The sequence below is a fragment of the Enoplosus armatus genome, chromosome 18 (genome assembly GCF_043641665.1).
Source record: "Enoplosus armatus isolate fEnoArm2 chromosome 18, fEnoArm2.hap1, whole genome shotgun sequence".
Taxonomy (NCBI): Eukaryota; Metazoa; Chordata; class Actinopteri; order Centrarchiformes; family Enoplosidae; genus Enoplosus; species Enoplosus armatus.
The window spans coordinates 5487502-5499008 of record NC_092197.1 but is presented as its reverse complement, the minus strand read 5'-3'; the positions used below and the strand labels follow the sequence as shown (position 1 = coordinate 5499008).

Genomic DNA, 11507 nt, shown 5'->3' with positions numbered 1-11507 from the left:
TGACTAATTCTTTCCTCAAAGCTGTCAAAAGTCTAAACATACAGAGAAATCTTGAGCATAATTTTGTGCAATTTAGCAGTTTATTAGGCAGTTGTGTATACAAATGATTTCAACACTGTCCATTCAGATTTACACTGGTCAATCTGGTAGAGTCCCTTTACACACCAAACAAAAATAGAACAATTTCTTTGAAGCGGTTCAGAAAGACTGTCAGACTTTATCTGCTAACAGTCGACTAGGACACTACTCCGTAAGCTGTCAAAAAGGTCACGGTTTCACACATTCATCTTTCCTACAAAACCCATGAAAAGTTTTGTTATCAGAACTTGCAACTGCCCTTTAAAACTAAACATGTTTAGTTTTACAATATCTTTCCATGACCATAGTGTGTGTGTTTCTTTAACATGATCACTGTATTTTATAAACTCTAGTTTAAAACTGAGACATAAAGGTCAAATTGTCAACTAAATATTCCCGCAAGAGAAACAAGATGATCACAATTATTGTTGCTCTTGGCAATTTTTGTTGTATTATATCTCTGAGATGTAAAATCTTTTATACAAACGAGATCTTTTAGGTTTTTAAAGCTGTGGAGAGCTAAACACTGGAAACCTAGACTTCAGCAACTGCTAACGCCTCTTAATAAAAATAAAACTTTTTTTAGTGTCTGATATTACAATGAGAACATGTGAAGTTCTTTAAAACCTGGTTGAATTGACCGGGGACAAAAATGAAGATGATGAAATGAGAATTCAGTTTACCTTTTTAAGTTTTCTTTGTTTTTCCTATTGTCATAATTCAAGAGGTAGCAGTTACTGATGTCTAAAATAGTTTGGCAACAACATAATCTGTTTTTTTTATTTTTAGTTTTGCAGTTAAGAATCTTCTTCTTCTTCTTTTTTTGTAAGGCCAAAACATAGAATAATCTGTGACTTTTTAACAAACAGTATTGTGAATTAACAACACTGATAAAATCATTTGTGGACTTTAACCCATAAAAATTGCAAAAGATGCCAATAATTCTGACCAGCACTGAATTCAACTTTTACTGACATAAAAACTCATTAACAGTACTGATAATGATAAGGCAGCCAAACAACAGACACCACTTAAAACTTTAAGACTGTGGACAGGAAATGGAGGGAGACCGTCATACTTGTGATTAAAGACATATCTAAGACTTTATGAGCTTGCAAGTATCAGGTTCTGTCTGCCATTTTGGTATCAAATATAAATTAGCCACACATTTATGATCTTAATGCGCGTGAGGTTTTTTCTTCCCTCAGGATGGCGAGCTACCCAGCACGACTTTACATTTCCAAGCTCACAAGTCTGTTTCAGGTTTAAACATGTGTAAACCTTTTTTCAAGGTCAACCTTCAAGGGAATGTGTGGGCAACCAAAACATAAACATATCCAAAAATGGCAATATTATGGATGTATTCACTTGCCAATAGACATTGTCCATGCACTGCATGTAATTGCTACTACTCATTTTCAAATTGAGCCCTGAGGCCTATACACTTGTGATGGATTGGCATTTACAAATTGAATGTAGGCAAAAGGCATTTCACTCAGTAATCATACTCAAATCCTAATCCTTAATCTAAAAAACAAAACAAAAAAAAAACTAAGAAATAGAGAAAATACAACAAAAAAGTCAAAATCAACTTGTCATTTTAATATGTGACACTGAAAATGATATATTTCTAGATTTTGACTGTCATGGCAAAATACCTCTTAAATGGTAAAAGCAGGCTATATTTATCTGGAAAGACAATCAAGTATCAGAATAATTGTGATTGAAGGAAACAAAACTGTGATATTGATTTAAAAACCAGACAGTAAAAAAGGAAAATATATACCATCCAGCAATAGATCTTAATGCAATAAAGAAAAAAACAATTCCATTTCCAAAAGAACCAACACTGCGTCCACTCAACGCACTGATAAATATATTCACGTCTTTATATATAAAAATGTAGGGGACAGACAAATTTAAACAAATTTTTACAACAAGGACAAAACCATGACAATTTAGTCTGACAACTCAGATTCTCAGAGAAGAAAACCAAACATAAATCTGATGAAGCATTCTTTTGTCCCTGACACAAGACAGAAATACAAGGGTCATTGCACTTCTTCAGAGTCCAATGAATGTGATGGGCATGACAACCCCAGTTATAGCCAGTGCAGCGCCCCGATACATCTGCACCACTTCTCTGATCCCCACTGAGAGAAATACAAGAGCAGCAGGAAATAAAAGATACTTGTGCAAAAGTGCTTCCTGCATCCTATACGACTGCCACCCAAACAACGTGGTGGCTTCCTCCTCTGCAGGCAAAAACTTGATCTTGTTCTCTGTACTGGAAAGCAGTGCTCACTGGCTACAGTACAGAAAATTCAGTGTAATCACTTGCGCTTATATGTATAGGTGGGATGTGGACATTTGCTATTAAATTGATCAAAAAATTGTAAACCCCCCCCCCCCCCTTCTAAATGTTGTTCTGTCCTAGCTATTAAGTAGCTCGTCTTTCATCTTTCCCTGTACCCCCTTCCATTCCCTGCCAGCTCAGTATACATCTCTTCCGCTTAGGGAACACTAACCTGCATCAGTGCCATGGAACAATCACTTCATCCTCAGCCGGGATGAATTGAGCCATGAATCGGTTGCATGCTTATTGCTATAAAGACACTCAGAGAGGAAAAAAGGCTAGCGATTGTTTTGCAAGCTATCGTGCAAGTAGTTTAATAAGATTTGCACACATCTCAAAGAACTCGATGGTGTGGCTTCCTGGTCGAGGGACAAGCGCGCTGTCCCCCCCTCCTGTTGAGTCGATGGATGAGGTCAACGATGAAGCTAAGGAGCCTTCTGCGGCCTTGGTGGAGTGCACAAGGCTAGACATAGCTGGAGCCTCTGCCCCATCCACATCGTTCTTAATAGTGGTGCGGTAGTTGCCCACAGACCCAGAGCGGAGAGGGGTAGCAGTTCCAGATTTTGTCTCCAACATATCATCTGAATAACACAAGACACAAAATGTTTTCTACAAAATACACACACAAACAAAACTTTCATTTCATTCCATATCAATGTCTTTAACATCTCAACAATCAGCTTTAGATATTCTGCATTTCAGAGCTTTCAGCTTTTGATTTTAATCAGCCTTTCATTCCTTAAAGCCATCAGTTACAACATAACAAACACTGAGGCTGACTTTGTTGTTGCCTGAAGTCAAAATTTAGTCTCATACCCTTTACACAGCATGCCTGTGCTACATTAATGGCCTGTAACAACACTCTTATCTCGTATTTTCCTTTGACGTCCCGCCACGCACTAACACAGACAGAAAAAGCCCTCAACCCTGAGTCAATCATTTATGAAGTCTGCACTGATGCAGCGTACTACAGGACAGAATCCAGGTAAACACTGCCCAGATACAAGGAGCTGAATTTAGGGTTTACCTGAATATCTTGTCAATGTTAACATGTTAGAGAACAGCACAGCTAGTTTCTTTTATTTACAATCTTAGAATTTCAGGTTTATTGAAAAGTTTAACCAATGACCAACTCCTTTAATTCTTTTAAGACTTTGATTATTTTTGTAAATATGTAATGTAATTTTTCTGTGTTTTTCCATGCACATCTTAGGAAATGTAATTGATACAGAACAGTGTAGTTGAAACTTACCGTCTATGCTACGGAAGTCTAGGAGGTAGGTTCTGCTGTCCACCTGGTAGAGTTGAAGGCTCATCTTGGTTTGCATCCCAGTAATCGGATTCTTCCTTCTCACACGTAGATAATAAGGATTCACAACCTGGAAGAGTTGTGAAGAAATGATGACTGTATAAAGCTACCTCTTTAAAGGTATTCTGATATCACAAATTGTTATTTACACTTAAGTAACATGATCTCAACTTTGACTGTTTAAATATGTGACCCCATTTCATTTGACTGCATTTTAACTTCCATCTTGGGCCTATTTTCTCCTTTATGCCCATCTCAAGCAGTTTCGTCCTTACCTTCCACTCATAATCCAGCTGTTTCATGGCACGGCACACTTCTGACATGATATCATTGGGTCTACTCTGACTGCGGATACCCAGGTGCCATTTGGCCCTTCTAACACCCTGGTGCTTGGACTTCTGGGGATTCAATTCATCCAGCGTGTGGCGAGGCCTGGGAAGAGTCTCCGCAATGAGGAAGGGTACGCGCTCAGGGTGGGGCTTGACAATGCCGGCCACAGCTGCACCAGACGAGGTCAGGTGTTGGTCATCTAGAAAAGAGTCGGGAGGGCTGGACGCCAGGTAGAAATCCTTGGCTTCATTCATGATGCGACGATTGTCAATGATGAGATGGTAGGCAACGGCCAATGGATCCTGATGGTTGCGACTATATATGCAGGCCAGGACCTCCTCCTCTGTGCACTCAAACTTATCGCATACCTCCTTCAGGGCCTCATCGTCAATCATGTTGTTGCTGTAGGAGGGGTCCTCAGGGAACAAGTACTTGGGTAGGTCCTGTTTGAACCAGTCATCCTCTCTGTGGGAGGAGAATTTTTTTTAGTAAAACAAACCGCAGAGCACGAATGCAATAGCTGACTGTGTAATTAATCTCGTCAGGCTCACCGGATCTCTTTGATGGTGGCTCTTTTCATGGGATCCACCTGGAGCATGTGTTTAAGGAGGCTTATTACTGAAGGGTTAAGATACTGCGGGGTGAAAAAGATCCCATCGCAGATCTTCTTAAAGAGTGTTGGCACGTGGTCGTCATCAAAGGGAAGTGTCCCACACAACAAGGCATATAGAATGACCCCACTGCTCCAGATATCTACCTCTGGACCAGCATATAACCTGAGGACAAGTAAAAAGAAACAATCCTGTAATCATGAAAGTTTCATTTATTCAGTGACATCTTGTAGCAACATAATGGGAGAATGCTTAAAGCCCTGTGACAATGTCAACTTCCAATGATGGCAAAGAAAACATTACCTTCCTGAAATGACCTCAGGAGCAGCATAATTTGGAGAACCACAGCTTGTTCGCAGGAACTCTCCGTCTGACATCATATTTGATAAACCTGCACAGAATTTTACACCGTTATCATCATGTGTATATGGCTTTAAACCTGCCATTACTGATTTTGTTTGCTACTTAAAAGGCAGCAGAAAGAAGTTCAGTCACTCCTGAAGGATATAGCTGTCTCTTTAGCTGCTAAATGCTCCACTATGTTCACCAGCTTGTTGGCCACACACAGTGAGTGTAACAGATCATGGAAAAACTACATTTTATAATGACACTGACAAAGAAACTGTATTTAATGCGAGTCAGTCACGTATGGCTGATACCCAATGCACTTAATGTCAGGTCAATTTTTGGTCAAAAACTCCATATGTTACATTTAGTCTTGAGTTACTGAACAAAGTCCTGTGTCCATATCAGTTTGGGACTGAGAAACACTTACCAAAATCTGCGATCTTGGCATTCATGTGTGCATCAAGCAGCACATTTTCAGGCTTGAGGTCTCGGTGCACCACCATGTGTCTGTGGCAGTAGTCTACTGCTGAAATAATCTGCTGGAACAGTCGACGACTCTCCTTTTCATCCAACTGTCAAAGCAGAAATTATCCATTAGGTGAGATCTTCACTGTGACTCAGTTAGAACATCACAGCTGATTAAGCAGCACTTCGTGTTGTGTTTTGATATCTTTTCCAGCCACGGTTTTTGGTTCACAGGTTACTGTATCCGCACCAAAGGCTGCAATAACACTGAGCACATGATGCACTTCTGCGTTCTGGCATTTTCCAGTCAAATGGTGTATTACCTTTCCATTTTTGCAGATGTAGTCGAAGAGCTCTCCTCCTGAGACATACTCCATCACCATGAAGATATCTGTAGGGGTGCTAATAACCTGATACCTGCAGACATTAACAACAAGTTGGTTTGTCATCAACAATTAGTCATCAAATATAGACAGTTATGAGTTATTATTTCATCATGTCTACAAAGAAAAAACAGGAATGTGTGCAATTAAATCACCCGTATTTGGTATCAAACTGTGGAATTGTATTGTAGAAACATCAAAAGTGGCTAAAGGAAATTGTTTTGTGTTCTCCATGTCTCACCAAAACAAGCACAAAACCTATCCAGGACCATAGCATGTGTGTGAGGCTGCATTTCCAGTAAAATGACAGGGCAACAATATGACTAAAAACACAATATCTCAGTATTTTATGCCTTGATGTTACGAAAATGCCTCTTTAATGAAAGGCAGCATATAACATACTTTACGAACCTGTGTTTCACTGCACCATGTCATGCAAGCCCTCCCTCTCGCTTGCCATCAATTTTTCAGTAGTAAATAAAAGTTCATAAATGATGTTTAAGCCAGTTTCAAACCCACTTTCAACCCTGGCCAGGAGGAGGGACACAAAGCCAGGTTAACTTTCATGTGTGTCATGAATCTAAACTCTACTATTACTACTACTACAACTACTATTAAATCTATCTGCTGATTGTGAACCATCCTCCTTTAATTGGTCCGGACAAAATTAAACAAACTACAGCTGTGAAAGCCCCTTTAGTTAGTGAGCTTTAGTTTTCAAACAATCAAGACTTAATGCCTCCCAGCTACAAAAGCGTTTTTGTTAACTACAAATTCCACGATTTAATTAATCTATGACATGGCACATGTCTGGTTTGATCAATGTTGTGTGGAGACGCGGTATGAAATACAATATCAATACTCAAAAGTATTGTAGATAGTTAACGTTACAGCAGCATTAAACTTGATTGAGTGACTTATGAATGCGTTATTATTATCCTTTCAGTCAAAGGCTTAGTGAGAAATTCTTGCACCTCAGAATCCACAGTAGCACCCATCATACCTCCATCTATCTACACTACAATGGCTGTCTGGCTACTTTTGCATATAAGCCACATTTCTCCCTGAGATTGTCATATCCAACATCAAGCTGCAGAATAAGCTTCCAGGACGAGTGAAATATATGTCAGTGGCTCAAAAAGCACACAGTTTTTAAAGTTTTAAAATATAAAAAAAACAAAAACTATTGATTTTATTTTGACAGTTAAGATACTGTATTAAAACACGCTTTCGTCCAGCCATCACAAAATTGCTGTGTCTGTCTAAAGGTAAATGCAATAATGATTGTGGTTCAGTCGACAGAAACAAATCTGACTCAAAATTAAAATTACTAAAGTTTCAGCAGACGTGACAGATGCTGACTAACTGCTCATCACATGTATCACGATTGCTACAAACATCCTGTAAACCAAGTGAAGCAGTATTGTGTTATATTATTCAGACTAGACAGGCAATGTTACGCACTCTGCCCCAGTGTTTGTGCACCCTGTCAAAGATGGGATCTCTCTCTGTCTCATACACAAAACAGAGTTTACATTCTTGTGCATGCATGACATGGAGCTGGTATTTCAGGCAATTAGCCACACCTCCTGGTCAGTTTAATGGCCCCTTAAAGTGGCCTTGGCCCTTGCTGCAGCCTGTGGACATTCACATACTAGGCAGGAAGTACCTCCACAATTTTCCAACTATATTTTTAGATCAGTGACTCTCCCAGCAACAGTGTACCACCAGAGCATTTTTGTGTTGCCGAATGGAGGGTTCACTTCAGGCTAGTAGTGTTTAACGTCTCTGCTTGACGCACCTGTGCATTGACGAAACAACTGCATACTGAGCTGGCCTCCACTTAGTGTCACAGTCAGTTCAGACATGTGACGTTAAACAATGGCTCATTCAAAAATCACGCTGTCGTGTATCCATCTGCACCAAAACATGCAGATGTTGTCAGCAGTGCCATAAACTATTTAAAACAGGACAGATAATGTGTTGGCTTTGACAAAAATACTTATTTGGATCGGAAATGACAATTCTTACAATTGCACTATACAGACCCATGAGTTCTGTAAATACAAAGTAAAAACACTTTTAGTGAATACTAAATCCAAGAAGAAGAGGTCACAATGCAAGGCATCACGAAAGAGAGTCACAAAGCACTTTTTTACATTAAAATGAAAGGTCAAAAGAGGGGATAACTAAAACAGGCTATAAAGCAAAATGAGCCGAGGATTGAAGTGAGAGGAGACTAGGTCAGACAGATATTGTCCTAGATGGATGTATTCTAAAACACACCATTAAAGCCTGGAAATAGCTCAGTGGGTGGCATTAATGTGGCGGCAGGGGGATTATGGAGCAGCGAGTAGGGTGTAATCTAGGACTTACAGTTTAATTATGTGAGGATGCCTGAAAAGCTTGAGGTTCTGGATCTCCCTGCGGATCTTTCCCACCACGTCCAAACTGCGGATCTTCTGCCTGTTCAAGATCTTCACCGCCACTTGGTGCTTGGTCAGCTCATGTTGGCCCACTGCAGGATAAAACAAATTGAGCACACATGAGTATTACTAATTAAAACCCAGGACATATAAAAGATGAAAGATATCATAATTATGCGTCTTCAAAATGCCAACATTTCAGGAACTAAGACAAACATTCACGTTTTAAACCTGCATTAACTGACTTTTTGGCCACTTGGGGGCAGCGGACACAAGCTGTAAACACAACACAGACATATTATCAACTTATAAAGTTGCTCTGGCAAACATGTTAGCAAAGGTTGCTTATTTACACATCCAGCAGACACAGAACAACATTATCATATATTGGGAGTCATATTTCTGTCGACCTGATGAATGCAAGACCAATTTCCACTCTCCTTTTTAGCTCTGGTCTGGTCTCCACCAAATCCTAAGGGAAATATCTGGCCTACTAAATGCTCCATTATGTTCACCAGCTAGTTGCTAACTTTGTTTGTTTGCCGATTAGTGCAGGGTAGGTAGTGTACAGTAGATTTATCAAAGCTTTTTGCTGAAAACTGCTATCTGCTGTACCTGGAAATGATACAGAGAGAACCAGACAGTGAACCAAAACTGTTAAGTTGCAGGTCGAAAAAAACACAACAATGAGCTAAAAAAATTCTAAAACCCTCTGTAGAGATGGGGGAAACTGCAGAGTCAAGTGATAATCATCACTACGAGTGACCCCATTCACATACAAGTAGTCTTTCGATCTATTGTTAATATAGAAATATTGATTATGGGAGCTTTAAGCGTAAGAAAATGTCATTAAGTGTTGGCAACAGCTAAAAGTGCATCTGCAAAACACGGAAATATCAATGCGGCTGTAACCACAACACTTAAGACTGAAGACCAGGAAATATTAACTAATGAAAAACAACAATCCAAACAGGATGTGCTTTAGTCAGTGACTTTTGAAGGGGGTTCCCAAGGCAAAAAAGGTTTGAGATTTATCTAAACACAGAGATGTAATCCTTCAGCTGAAGTGAAGATAACCATAACTGATGCTGCAAGAATTTCACATGACAACGACAATATGCAAAAGCAGCAGCCAGGAGAAAAGTATGCAAACATACCCAAGACATATCAGAACAAATCTACTAGACAAAAAACAGAGAAAATACTATAACCTGTGAGTGGATCCTAGGAAGACAGTACACTTGCACAATGGTAGTTAGTAAACAGCTGCTACTGATTTACCAGTTGTGCTGGTAGTGAACTATTAACCAAGTCTCTCATAATCAAGACCATAATCACAGAGCAAAACCTCCAGTGTACTGTGGTCCTCTTCCTTACACCAACAACAAAAAAACTGAGTGCAGAGAGATGACTCACTGGGAATTAACTGGCTGTAAACAAAGCTAGTGGTTGTTCTGACTGTGCTTTTTTTTTGTGGAGGGCCTGGTTGGTTCACTTCATTTGGGTATATTAGGGCTTAATCATGTGTTCCTAAGAGACAAAAAGGCATTACAGGATGAAACAGAAAACAGCCAACAGAAAAGTTTTTTTTTTTTTTTTATCATTTTAACGATCACATAAGACGATAATAGGGGCACATCTGAACAGAAAATGTGAGCAGTTACAAATAGAAGTTTTCTGAAATCCAATATGTATTTTAGACCAATACGTGTTGATACAAGCAAAGCTATATATCGACATACTAATCGTACCGCACTCTGGACTGACAACGCTGGGCGTAGATTCGGCTGGGTTTGCCCCAGTCCCTCCCAACACACACTTAAAAAGCATTACTGACTCTTCAATAGGATGGCAAATACAACTCATAGGGAGGGCAGAGTTGAGATGCAAGCGGGAGAACTTTCGTATATTATGTTTAAAAAGAGAGAAGAGGAAACGACACGAATCGGGATAATCAAATGATCCTCATTAATATGTACCCAGCTAACGCTAACACCAAGACGGTTTACTTCCCGGTGTCTGTCTTGACAAGCGACTTGTGGCTCTCTGGCTAGCTCACAACGCAACCGACGCTAACTGCAATATAAGTGGCTAAAAAGAAGCTAATGTCATAAAACCTGCATTGTGTGATTGTCACTGGGAACTGCAGCTACATCCCAAAAAACGTCACGTTTGTCACAAAGAAGTTTAGCTAACTGGCAGGACAACAAGTGTGTTCCTGACGATGCGACAAGTTAGCTTTCATAGCAGGCTAAATTAGCAGCTAAGCTAAAAGCTCCCATTGCCACCATCTTTCAGTTGGCAGGATGCACAAGCGTCAAGGCGGTCAGACATACCTTTAACCTTTCCAAATGTCCCCACTCCGAGTGTGTCTCCGAGAATGTAATGTCCAATTTTAACTCTTCCTTCATGTTTCTGTTTTTCCGTCGCCATCTTCCCGCAGTGGCCTTGCTGCGGGGTTAGCTAGCTGCGGGCAGAGATGGACTGAACTCCGCTGTGTGCGTCTCTAGTCTAGCGGCTCTGTTCCTCACGGAGGGCGGGTGGGAGGCGCCCCGGCTCCTGCGCGATTCGTCAAAAGCGTAGGCGACGTAGTATGTTGCCTTCAAATGCACCCAGTAAACTTCTAAATCGGTGTGTGATTATCAACTTGTCAAGGATTAAACTTGTTTGTGCCTGGAAAATATTAGGTGCATGGTTATTTTGAAATCAAGGTCACTGAGTGAATGTATATGTGCATTAGACATACATGTAATAACTAATGAGAAACAAAAGTAAGACAAAAATGTAGCATGGACAAAGAACAAACGGAACAGAATAATCACATGAACAAATGTACAAAATGTTACATTAATTATTTACAGAGAAAGCTAAACAGCACTATGGGAACTGTGGATCAACTCAGTACTGTAATGCCATATATGGGCCGTATTTTTTTTATCAGTCAGACGACCTTATGCATTGTTATGGTCTTTGTCTAAGACAAGGCTTACACAATTAGACTAAAACTGGTAAAATGCCATGGGAGTTATAGACAGGGAATTACATATCTCATCCAACATTTAATGCTTCTATAATTTACATTGACTAAATTGAGAATCTAATTCTTCACTCAGTGTGGCTCAATTTTAAATATTACATAGTACAAAGCATGCCAATAATCTTATTTGCAAAATAAATTAATCATATTACATCTTATGTTGA

General features: G+C 39.7%; 1 protein-coding gene across 4 annotated transcripts; it reads right to left on the bottom strand.

Moving 5' to 3' along the window:
- Nucleotides 1–61: 61 nt before the first annotated feature.
- Nucleotides 62–10780, bottom strand: prkaa1 (protein kinase, AMP-activated, alpha 1 catalytic subunit). Of its 4 annotated transcripts, XM_070924299.1 has the most exons (10): nucleotides 10643–10780; nucleotides 8257–8398; nucleotides 5821–5914; nucleotides 5460–5604; nucleotides 4988–5075; nucleotides 4625–4849; nucleotides 4019–4538; nucleotides 3687–3813; nucleotides 2930–3015; nucleotides 62–2878 (listed from the first exon to the last, which is right to left on the bottom strand). In XM_070924299.1, exons 1-10 carry the CDS (start codon nucleotides 10737–10739, stop codon nucleotides 2732–2734), a joined length of 1671 nt encoding a protein of 556 aa, XP_070780400.1. In that variant the 5' UTR covers nucleotides 10740–10780; the 3' UTR covers nucleotides 62–2731. The 4 variants fall into 4 exon arrangements, with proteins under 4 accessions (XP_070780400.1, XP_070780397.1, XP_070780399.1 ...); XM_070924296.1 differs by having other exon boundaries at nucleotides 62–3015; nucleotides 5773–5914; XM_070924298.1 differs by having other exon boundaries at nucleotides 62–3015.
- Between the last annotated feature and the right edge of the window lie 727 nt (nucleotides 10781–11507).